Raw genomic sequence first — 13,152 nt, forward strand, 5'->3', positions numbered from 1 at the left:
TCTATCAAAGGACACGTGCTCGACTGAGCGATGGGTTTTGCACTGTTCTAGGCAGATATTTTTTCCCTTTTCTCTCTCACGCGTTGCTCCAAGTGCGCCAACGATCCAATGAGCAAACTCGTATACATATTTGTCGCTTAAAATTATATTACAAACAAGAATAAAAAACAAATAAAAAGAAAAATAATAAATTTTACTTTACGTATTTTACGCCAATTTATAATTGTAATATGGAAAGAAGCAACCGATTTCTTCATTTGGTTGAATTACAAAAAAAAATGCACACAAATTTTTTTTAAAGGTGTTTTTCTGAAATTTTCTTAGTAATGCTGTTTTCTTAGCTTTCTGTTGAATTGTAGTTGATATTTTGGTTTTACTGTTTAATTTTACAATAAAATAGAGAAGATATCGGTAGCCTAATAATGATATTTCTATGTAAATTCTGTAATTTAAACATCTAATTAACAACTTGTTTAATTGACAGTTGCTTTCGAGATTATTACTTAGGATAGGTATATCTGTTGTATCTTTATTGCTCTGAACTTACTGAACTGAAAGGACTGTTGAAAATTCATTAATCAATGCAGTGAACTTTTGTTATTAAATTAGCGACTAATTTCATCTCTAATTTCATTACTGTATAGCTTCATAATTTTTCCTTATCGTAGTCTCTTGCGCAATAATCAAAAGAATGTGATCGCACCTGCGTGCGAACAGGCGGAAGCTCGAACAGAATGGAAAATGGTGCGCGTGAGAACGAGATTCTCGAGATCGTTCACACTTCCTCGTATGATCGGCGCCGACGTATAAGGTACTCCGTTAAAACAGTTCTTCACGCTCGTCACGTTCCCGACGTATACAACAAGGTGCCTGCGTTGCACCTTGTTCGATGGACCATTCTTTATAAAGGGATAACTACTGTAATACATAGAGTACCAGCAGATAAATGCAGTATTATTTACTGCACTTGTATAACGTTGCATTTCACATTTGTACCTGTATATTTTTATATTAGCTCTTATTTAGTAATACAACTATCTCGTAATTTTGTAGGAAACTTTATTAACCATGCTTTGCACTTTTCAATGAAATTAGAATAAATTGAACGACGCGACAGCAACAAGAATTCATCTCAATCATATTACTAATCTATTGATTGACATTAATGTTAACAATAACGTTAACAGTTACCTTAACGCTGATACACGCATTAGTCCACTTTTGATATGAAATAATTAGCGCCGAAAATTCCGTTTTTTTTTTTAAACTATTTTATCTAAAGAGACGCACAAAACCCATTAGTTTAATATTGCCAATTTGGAATTTTAAATTACTAAAAAAAAGAAATATTATTTACTATACATTTTTTCGTTAGATCTCTCTTTCTCCCCTTGTGTCAGAAAATTTAAAAGAAAATTATAAAGATAACTATAATGCCATTTTTGTACATAATATATCTTCATGAAATTCTTTGGTAGCTATTTTATTTTATCAGTTAAAAGTTTACACAAATGTACAAGAAGTCGGTGAGGGATTGTTTACTAAACGTCGTCCCTTGAATTTGGTAACAAAATTCTTAACTTAGCAAACGCTGTGTTACGCGAGAAAGCTAGGTCTGACTTCAAGTCTAGGTCCAGATCTAGGCCCGCATTGAAGCCAATTATACAGCTTATTCAGGATTCCAGTATCCGGAATGTCCACATTCATTTAGAACGAGTTTGCGCTGATCGTTCTGACTTGATGACAAATAAGTTTTTTTTTTTTGCAAAGTTACGATTAAAGCGACAGTAACAAGTTAACGCACGCACCGATACGCTAATGAAATGATCGTCATGTTCTCGCGATAGAGCAATGTTAATACCGTGATAACGTAATGTTTATGGCTCTCGCGTAATAATCCAATTTAATTAGAGAAATGTCTCCGCGAGCATGTAACTGCGCCAATTAGCGCGTCTGGCGGCGCAGAATACCTGCCAGAGAGATTCGCTTTGGCGAAGTCTCAGCTTCCAGCTTCGAGGAAGGCAACCTTCCAAGTTGGAACTTGGTCTCCTCGATCCTTAGAGACAAAGGATCAATGCGTGAGATTATGTACTTGAGGTACTCGAGCTCCTTCCGCGTAGACGGCGGAAAGGGCTACGTGACCGAAACAATAGCCAAGGGAGCCTAAGTCTGCTGTGGCTTGCGTTATTTCATGTTCAATAAATCTTCTCGTTTTTCCGTTTGCTTTTCCCTAATTGGGAACTAATAAGATTTATTTTTTACAACTAAACTTTTTGTATCTTTTATCTTTTCTTTTTCTCTAACGTCTAATTATTTTGCGCTTAAGATGACATCTCATTTTATACAAGCACAAGAAGTATAATATGATACAGCTATAAAGGACAAGTTCGATTCTAATTGATCTGATTCTCCTGCCAACTGACTTCGTTATAGCGATTTAATAATTATCTTTAATGATATTTTTATAAAACAATGCAAAAGATTCCACAATACAATAGTTTTTAATTGTTGAACTACATAGAGTTGGGATTGAGGTAGAGAAATTGGAATTATGATCTAAAATATATATTTCTATATCATTAAAAAGAGCTAGATTTATTTTAAATTATAATTAAATTTTATCTAATTTAATCTGAGCTCATACACAGACACACACGCACAAATCTAACATAACTTGAGATTAATTATATATCACTTGAGATATTTTCAAAAACTATCGCGCATACATCGCGCCGTAAAAGTTATTGGAATTTTCCCGCTATATCATTCGTGATCGCAATCTAGATCGCCGCGCGTGGACAGTATTACTAATTGGCGATTAAATCTCTCAGACCTCTCGGATTAATTAATAATGCGTACCGCGCGACTTTAATGGTTAAACTAATTCTAGGATGATAAAGCATGGCGCGCGTGTTGATTGCGTGGATCAAAGCGGGTCTCTCTGATTATATAGGAAGTAAAGTTATTACGGCTCTTCCTAACGAGAGTCATTCACGCTAATACGTCTTATTGGACGTTCCCCTTCCGCGCCCGTCATTACCCCTCGGTGCAAACGGCACGGCAAGAAGTATGTCGCTCGTTACTTCCGTGCTCCCTCCATTCAAGATCCGCCTGGAACTTAAGGACATGCCTGCCTGGGCATGTGGTGGCCATCCACCTCTTTCCGCGGCTCTCGTTCCCCAGGCCTTTTTTTTCTCCTCCGCGTCTCTGTCTGCTCCGCCAGTGTCGTTCCTTCTTGGCAGTGCCTTGTGAATTTAATGAGCCGTAAGGGAATGCCGGTGCTATATAAGGTTGACACGGCGCGGAATCGATGATGTCGTTCCAGCGGCCACCATTGCCGCGAATTCATTCCTCTCTGCCGATTTCTACTTCTTTTTTGTTTCTTTACGCAGTTAAACTCGCCAACCAGTGATGCAAAATTGCCGGACCGATCGCGCCACTTGTATTATAGTAATAACAAATATCTCTAGCTGCGCGAGATCTCGAAGATGATACCTGAAGGCATTCTCCGTATCATAAAAAAAGTGTATTTTGTTTCCAAACCTTATTAGATCGTACGATGGACTATGGCGATCAGCTGACGAATTTGTTTCTTAAAACTTCTTAAAACACTTAAATAAATTAAAATAAATTAAAATAAATTAAATAAAACACTTAAAAAACGATAATTCCTGCTTCGCACGGGAATGCTTTATATAGAAAATGCATGGAAATACTTCCAAATTCGTTGGAGTGACCGAACCGGTCATCAACCGGTTTGCTGCTTACATTTTGAATACCATTTCGGATTCTGGGAAAGGCAATGTTCAACTGCCGGTTGCGAGAACACTGAGTTTTTGAACGTACCTTTGTTTGGCAAACGCAGTTGCCACAGAATGTTGAACGAGAATGTCGCCTTGAATTGTAATACGGGGAACAGGGTTTGTACACGTTTACGGAGATAATTGCACTTTCTAAGAAAGGTCGGTTCAACATTCTATTTCAACATTTATAATTTCACTTCCGCGAACGTGGGACGTAATTTGATAATTTGATTTTCACGTCAGGTCTGATATTCGCGTGAGCTATAAATTTGCGGAAATAATTATGAATGATTAAGTTCTCAAACTATTTGCAAGGGAATAAAATTGTAATTAAAGCAGGCTAAAAAGACCGTAAAGTAATTTGCAACATGCACCAATACGCTGATAATTGACATAATTGTGTTTGCGTGCGCTCGAAGTTTTGAAGAACATTACATATATGTTTGTCCAAAACGTCGTTTCCAACGGTTGCCCAAAAACGAGCAATTTGACCTGGAGGGTCGGATAATTGGGAACCTTTCATATTACATCATAATAAGTTAAATTGTCGAACAAAATAACGGTATTTGAGACAAAATACCGGAACATTAATGTTTTTATATCTTATTTTTAAAATCTATTTTAACTTTTAAAACAAACGCTATATATATATATATATATATATATATATATATATATATATATATTAATTTTCTTTTACGTAATCGTACATGGTACATTGTAAATTACGAGATAGTGCGACGCGCAATCTGAAGAGCACCATCGCGTGAAATTAAAGTCCAGAAATCCCCCATCAACTTTCTTTGTCTTGGGTCTGAAAGCGAATAGATTTCGTCAGTTCCGCACACGGATGGATGGCAAGATCTATCTCAGATAGAAAGGAAAACCTTAATTGCATCATGTTAAGATGATAAATGTTCGTGTTCGAGCCGAAGCCAGCACGCATTGAAATTCCATGCATTGAAATTTACCGGTAATACGTCCTAACTGTTTCTTCCTCTCGAGGTCCAGCATGGATCAACAAGAACGCGCTCTGCAAATGCGGAGTATGCGGTACGTACGTTCGCGGTTTTCATAAATATAAATATAGTCGCGATATAAGTTAATCAATAAATAACTCTGTTCACCCCGATGAATTGAATTTCTCGATACACGCATACATCACTTGACACGCGCTTCTCCCATGTTCCCGCATTCTACACGGAATATACACACGGAAGATTTATCTCGCGTACGGAGATAAGAATCGCTTCATATTAATGTAATGATAGTCCCATACATTTCCTACAGAAAACATTATCTCATTTACACGAGTACGGATTGCATGTGGCACGTGTAATATTCGCACGAACCCGATACACAATCCAGTCAGTCCAGAGTCTTATCCACTACATAGCAGGAAATGTGACGATCCACAAACGTATACGAAGCGTCGAAGCGACTTCTCTCGGGAGGTGCTTTTCACACCTCGCAGTCACGAAGGGGTCGCAGACCGTAGACTCTCGGGTCTCTCTCGATAAATATTTGAAGTGCCTCACGGTCGTACGAACGGATTAACATGCCTCGCGTGTAACGTCGACGAGACTTCGCCGCGGCGAGAATTAGCGTAGTTAGCGCAGCCAATAACTATCGAAAGGGAATCGAACCATTTGTGTGTGATAGCCATTGATCATTAGATCGAGTTAAGTTGAGTGGTAAAACGGGCAGCCCGCGCGCGCGGGCTGCCGATGCCGTCGCCGCCGCCGCTCCGGCCGGACGGACGATCATGAAGATTAATCTGCGATCGCCGCGAGATGCCAACGTTGGTATCCCTTTTCATTCGTCATTCCGGCCAGGCGTTGCCTCTCCGTCTCTCACCAACCGATACGTATATAGATTTCCGACTGTGAGCTTTTCTCACGCATACCCGCGTGCACGTGCTCGCGCTCCGCGGTTACTTACTCCGCGCGCTCCTCTTATTCCTCTTCTTCACACTCCTCGAGCTCTCTCTTCCCATCGCCGGGCTAATCTGAACTCTCTTCTTCGAGCATCGGATCCTCTTCCGCGTTCTTCCCTGCCGATGTGCGCGCGCGCGCGCGCGCGCTTTTCCGCAACGCAGCATCATTGTTTTCCTCGAATGTCGGACTGCTTTTGTATTTAAACATGAAATAGCGAATCATTGAAAGGATATAAAGAAGAAGGTATTTATTTGTCATTAATACAATATATTTCGTTTCTTATTCATCTTATATGATGATATGTTAGTCACGCAATTATACTATTATATTAGTATTATCGAGCAACTGATAACTCTTGAAGTGTAATTATGCATATTGACTTCAAAGTTGGTATAGATTAAATATTAATTATATTTAAATTAAAGTCGTGATGAATAAAATCAAAAGCGTTGGAGCATCATTTACTGGATCTCTATAGCGAGGTGAAGATAGTTCACTTATTTAATAATAACCGCGCATTTTTGTGCGATAACCAGCGACAAACAGCGATAATTACACATGATATTATTATAAATATTTTTTTTCCTTTAAAATTTTCACTTAAAATTTTAGAATATACTCTTACCACATTTCACTCAAAGTCACAATTGCAGGAATGATTAATGTAGCCCATTTGTATGCATGTAATGTAAAACATCTCTTCTTAATCGTCCCTAATTACTGAGTTATGGAAAAACATTCGATCATCTTTCGCACAAGCAACGCAATCTTCTTTCTCTTCCTCTCCTCCACCTCTTTCGTCCTCCGTCGTATTTCACCTTTTCTCTCCCAGTCACTCCTTTAGATGCAGCACGAGCGTCATGTCGTTGTGAATGACCACGTCAAGTACCTTGCTGGATGGAGGAATAATTTCACAACGAGGGAGTCGTCCGGCTGGCATATTAATTTATGGCTATTGCATGACGGACGTTCCAACTTCCAAGACCGATGGACATTGCCTTACCGAACGTAGTCACTCGAGTCACTGAATATTTTATTACTTTTTTTTTCAACGGAAAATTGCCGCTCGCGATTCTATATAATTATTTGCTTGTGTTTTACACGTGACAAATTCATTTTTCAGGGTCTTCTTTCAATTTAAAAAAAAAAATTTTTATTATATAACTTTTATATATTTTATTATTGAACCACAGAAGTTCCGTTTTTAATGAATTATCAAAATAATTCGTAGATGATGAGCTGTTGAAACGGTGCTTTCTTCATAGACACGCATAACGCTCCTTATAATAAAGGTACAAGAGAGACGCAGAATAATTAACATACTTCATCCTTGTAACGAGTAATTAAGTGGGAAGGCTAATTCATCGTCGCGGCTCACCAGTGCAGCGACGCGCGGTTCTTAACAGCCAGGGCAAATTGACGCGTATTCATCGTCACGATGTTTTTGCACTGTCGGTTTCTCACCTCGTAAAATAGACGCCTTGTTGGCAGGGAATCATCACTTTCACGCTCGCCCTGAAATTCTACCTTATTAAAATCTTTTTTCCACGCGTAACCATATTACGAGCCAGTCAGAGACCCAAGATCCTCGATCCCTGCTTCGAACTCCTCGTGGCACTAACGCCTATACGGTTGAATGATTTCTGTCGTTGGTTTCGCGCGACTTGGTAATCGTGACTCATGATGAATCGTTCCCTATAAGCCGGCGTAACCCTATCTCTTCTTCATCTAGATCTCGGGCGGACATCGTACATTTGCGACGTCGTTGGAATCTCGTTTATAGAGTTCTTTCGAATCAATTGCACGCAACAAACAATCATTCCCGCGGCCACGATTACTCTTATACATCAGCGGTTTTTGACTTAATCCATTACTATTCGTTATTGGATTTATAATACTTCCACATCAACATGAAAGATACGTGTACACGTAACGATGGCATGTGATTTTTTTGTATTTTAGATTACTTCTGCTAAGTGGCTCGCTACTGATGTTCCTCAGTGGTCACGCCGCTGCGACTGCTTCCGAGGAGAGTTTCGAGACGGTTCATACAAGCAACGCGGCCGTCCTGAACCGACTCGGACTGACACCCCTTCAAATACCCGATGGGCATCACAAGAAGCGATTAGCCGGACCTGAACCACCGGGGCTCAGCTCGCAGACGCGCATACATCAGGCTTACAGCCGTCGTCACGGGCACCGCGACAGCCACGTTTACATCGTGAAGCTTCCGGCTAGTCCTCCGTACTACACCATCACGAAGCCTCACAAATCCGTCAACGACGACAAAGTGACCAAGACCGGTCCGAGTTTTCCGGTGGGATTCCAAGGAAATGGCAAACCCGCCAAGATTTATCATTGGAATTTACCGGTCGTAAAGAAAATGACGGAGAAGAAGCGCCTTCAGCTGAGTCAACTGAGGATCGATCAGGCGAGAAAAAGGCTGGAGGATATGAAGAAACAGCAGCAAACGTCGTCGGCAAAAACCGCGCTGGATAAGCTTTATCCGCTCGATTCAACCAGCAAGAGTTACGAATACCGCGCCGCCGATAACAAACTTCATTCGCACCAAAAGCTGCCGGTGACGAAACACGTCCGAAACAATGACAAGAGGCTCAACTATCTGAGCAACGACAATGACAATATCAAGTTTAAGTCGACGAAAAAGAACGACGGCAACAAGACGTATAGACTGGACGATTTGAATGTGCACAGGGTCCACCTGACCAATGAGCTTCACGGCTCGAGGAACACCGTGCCGAAGATGAAGAAGCACAGGAAAAAAGCTGCCATGTCGTATTACGCGCCGATCACCACCAAGACGGGCTCCACCAGCATCCACAAGAACTTCCCCGGAAACGGCAAGCCCAAGGCTTTCTACATTATGGAGAAGAGTCGCAAGCCAGTATACTACCATCCCCTTCTACCTTAATCCGCGATTGTTTCGTGTAACTGTGCATAATCGTGTATCTTAAGTGACTCGCGAACCTGTTAGCTTAAGTAGACGCATACTACTCTGTTTGTACAGGATCGGAGGTCGCCGTTCGAATTGACAACGATAAGATGCGAAAAAGCAAAAAGAAAGAGAGAGAGAGGGAAGAGAAAAAAAAGAGAGAAACAGAGACTTTCATGCCTATATAGTCATTCTTATTCAAGACCACGTGCATTCTGCAAACTGTTCCACTTCTGTTAAATATACATCTTTAGAAGAATTATCTTTACTTAGAAGAGACGTATCGAGTAAATATTAGGAATGCTAGTACAGGTTTCATCATCGGCGGCCGTTCTTTCATATTTTTGGTTTTTACGATATCATATATTCGGGCAACCCATCCTACGAAATCACGGATGGTATTTATATTTGCATTGCTGCAATAACTGAACTTGTATTTTATTAACTGACAAGTGGATGAGGCATCTGAGCATATCATAGTTTCACAAAAGTGTTATATCTACTAATATAAAATACAGTATTCATTGTATCCATAGGCAATGCCAAAAATTTCCGCAAAATGACACCCATGCATCTATTTCTCCTTAAAAATGTTATTTTAAAAGACAACTTTACTACAACAAAAAATTTTAATTTTTTACCAATTGTTATTGAAGCAATATATATTAGACGGTTTTGAAATATTGAAGTATCATCAGGAAAGATTTTTTCTGGTCAAGTCTTCATAGTCAGATCTTATATATAAGATCGTTTTAAATTTATCTTCAGATATGCCGTAGCTAATAAAACGAGTCTGAACAGCGTCTGAAGATGAACTTGAGATGATCTTAAATATAAGAGATGACTATGAATACCGTATGTGTGACTTTTGAAATTCGAAACGCTCTTCTCAACGACGAGAGTTTCGCGAGAGTTGCCCCGTCACAGCACGTTTAGTCACCGACTAAAATATTCACATTGTACATCACATAATGGAAGAAGCTGAATTATTCCCGTTAACACTCTAGACATGAATTAAATACAAAAGGATCTTGTTGCTTAGAGGAAAAGGCTTGTTAAATCATGCAAAGCTTCTTATATTTAACGGAGGGCTAAAGAACGATAATTTTGATTGGCGCAATAAATGTTCAAAGAATAAAGCGATCATTTTTTTATTAGCGTGTAGTGTTCGCTTGAGTTTTGTCTTTTTTTTCTCGTTTGAAACGATCAAGCACACGTCGATTATTTCAAGCAAATTTAACGCTAATAAAAATATGATTATGATTGCCTTATTCTTTTTACGATTCCAGAAGAACGGTCAATGCCGTACGATATACCATTATTTCCTGGCATTATATAAAAAAAAAAAACTAGGACAAGGACAATTAATGAGCCCACCTTATTACCCCAACTTCTTCTCGACAATCAAGGACAGAATGCACGGATTGTTCTTCAGCATTAAAAGCAGTGGTCAAGGCCTTTGAAAGTCTTGTGTATGACATGTTTCTAGAAAACGTGTGGCTCACGTGCTTCGTCGATTGATTTCATCGTAGGGACAATATACATATGAAACCTACGACAGAGAGAGAGAGAGAGAAAGCCGAGAATAGAAACAATTTGTCGTTTTACTCGTGCGTTTGCGGGAACTTCCGGTATTGCTAACTTAAAGCGCGATAGTATTATTGAGATTACGACTGAATGTTCCATGTCTGTCCTGCATTGGATGGCTATTCACCCTATTTACACATGATATAAGTATCGATTAAACATTAAACTATTACTATGTGACATTCAAATTACATAATATATACATATAACGTACGCTTCTCTTTATCTCGTTGTCTACTTTTTTTTTATTTATGCAAGATTTAAAGAAAAGCAGAAAAAGCTATATATTTTTACTGAGATTAATATAAGGATTTTACGCGACGTTGATTTACTACGGAATAAAAAAGCTAACATCTCTTCTTTACAGAGCTCGACATTAGAGGTCTTCTGTTTTTCTTTTAACAAATCTGATTAAACTTAAGACTTTTTTATCGGTACACGATCACCGAAATTGTTTCTTCCCGCCGGGAGGATAGGATCGTCTTATGATCCTACAATCAAATTTTCTATCATTGAATTAACATTGTACAATATATTTTTATAAATATAATAAATATGCGGACTATCGCATCTCTACACGCGCATTCGTCCGCGTGTAATCACGTAATAAACATGATTGATCCGCGATCGAGTGTGTCGAATACTCGATCAACGTAAGACGTTTCCATATAATTGTAGGTAGACTCTTCATTAAGACTGGACAATACGCATGTTCTTACACATGTAAATCTTTCCTCCTACGTGCATTAACGTGGGAATCTTTTGCGTTAAGTATATTTTTTTTCTATATTCTAGGTATCGTAAGCGCGCTCGATTGTAATGAGGCATCCAGTGTAACGAATAAAGATATTTATAGCTCTTTGTACACTTTATTTTGATAAGTAATTAAAAACCCACATTTTTTTACGCGTTTATAATTAATATCAGCGATGATAATTTTAAGCAACATTTGTTATCATTTTTTGGAAAGATTTTTTATCTTCTTTTATGTGTATCATAAAAAATTATTTCCAATTACATAGATTTATACTTTTAAACCTTTTAACATTAACTGAATCATTTTTATTTGCGCTGACAAGATTGTACGAATCATATATAATCGCATTTCAAAGTTCCTTCCTTGATTTCTTCTCCCTAGAATTTCTTACTTGGATCACCACGATATAATCATTTGTTTGTTTATAAAACTGCGATATTAATTGTGATTGTAGTGATCCAATAAACTGTCTCTATAATCGGTATCGGATAATGAAGTTACTATCGAACTGCATTGCGAAAACCGGTCATCCTTTTATTTATTCCGTAATGCATTAAAGATAGGATGCTTTCCGCCGATATGCAATCAGATACACATTCCAGATTAATAACTGATACTTTAGTACTTACACGTTTGTAAAAATTTTATGTACGTGTGTTGTCGATGCTTATACCTCTTATATCCTTATAATTTGCTATCCATATGCAGATACATTCGTTATTCATTCGATACAATTAAATAATTTTCTTATATACCCGAACAATATTTTATTATTAATATAAAGAAGTTTACGCATAAAGATAGCGGCAGATAAAATCTTTATCAAACAATGAAGATTCGCTTAAAATTTTACGACTTAAGCATCTATAGTTTATCAATGCTTGTGGACATTCTTATTGCATTTTGTTGCGACAATTTCCAAATTGTAGTGAGCAGCTGTGAATGAGTTTTTAATCATCGGTAGGATGACGCGGAGAAATATAGAAACTAATGGATCTATAGACCTCTCTGTGTTTATGACCTTGCTCGACCACTTTGTATCTGGATGAGAACCCTCGCAACCCGTTACAGCGCATTTACTTTAATATCTGCAAGCAACAGCCGCGCCGGTGACGAGTCGCTCGCCTCTGGGACTACATTTTTCGGTAATTGACCGTATAAATTCAAGATACTGAAGAGAATCATCTTTTTTCCGACGAAGATTGTCCCTACACATTACATCCTTTTACCGTTTCGCGTGTAACACGAGCAAAACCTGTCGTTGGACGATTACATCCCGTGAACAACTTCGTGATAAAAATATTGGGTGATGTAAACGAGAAGGATAAACGGTATAATTCCCCTAATTATGTATTTATGTAATATTATTTCAACGAGATTCTACACACTTGCATTTCCGTATTTTACCAGGTATATTTATGTAAAGTATTAATTACTTAATTAAGGCATTAATTATAATGTATTTGCCAAATAGACATCGTCGTTACATTACTGCTAATAGTCTCTTTCAAGGTAGAATGATTTAAAACCGTGTTCATCAAAATAATGTGACAAATAACGTGATACATATTATCAGAATATTGAAATAACATATATTAATATGTATTTATGTCTTGTAAAACTCTCATTCATATATTTTATGTGCGCACGATACACACATTACCCATACACATATATGTACATACGTAGACGTAATATTTTTACACGCAGGAATGGCAAAGTCAGATCGCATCGAAATAATCTTGATATTGAATCCCCTTACGCGTCTAATCTGAATGAATTGCGCATGTTTGCAACCAGGCAGGATATAGTCCAGACAATCTGACCAAACCCATGTCCCAAGTCAATATTTGGTGCTATAAGTGACGAAGTGTAGGAAATATGCCTTTTCACTTTGTCGGAACACTACGGGCGGGATTAAAAATGATAGTGCGTTCTCGTTCTCTCTTAAAATCATTTTTACATATATTTCACATATTTACAAACTCACGAGTACCGCATCGACCAATAAATATTATATAAATATTCGGTAATGTACACGAACTGAAACAACGGCTTTAAATAATATAATCTCTTTTACACACTTTGTTAAAAAACACAATATTATATAATATC

At 38.1% G+C, this 13,152-nt stretch overlaps 1 protein-coding gene across 4 annotated transcripts in view; it reads left to right on the forward strand.

Moving 5' to 3' along the window:
* The window catches only part of LOC139814414 (uncharacterized), a 68,931-nt gene extending 57,779 nt beyond the window's left edge, over positions 1 to 11,152 (forward strand). For 3 of the 4 annotated variants that reach the window (XM_071780663.1, XM_071780660.1, XM_071780662.1), the window contains one exon: positions 7,703 to 11,152. In XM_071780663.1, the coding sequence (XP_071636764.1) occupies positions 7,731 to 8,672 (942 nt within the window). In that variant the 5' untranslated portion in view covers positions 7,703 to 7,730 and the 3' untranslated portion in view covers positions 8,673 to 11,152. Of the gene's footprint in view, positions 1 to 4,711; positions 4,857 to 7,702 lie in introns of those variants that run through there. The other variant, XM_071780661.1, reaches the window with a different exon arrangement.
* The last annotated feature ends 2,000 nt before the right edge of the window (positions 11,153 to 13,152 follow it).

The sequence above is a fragment of the Temnothorax longispinosus genome, chromosome 6 (assembly GCF_030848805.1).
Source record: "Temnothorax longispinosus isolate EJ_2023e chromosome 6, Tlon_JGU_v1, whole genome shotgun sequence".
In the NCBI taxonomy this organism is placed as follows: Eukaryota; Metazoa; Arthropoda; class Insecta; order Hymenoptera; family Formicidae; genus Temnothorax; species Temnothorax longispinosus.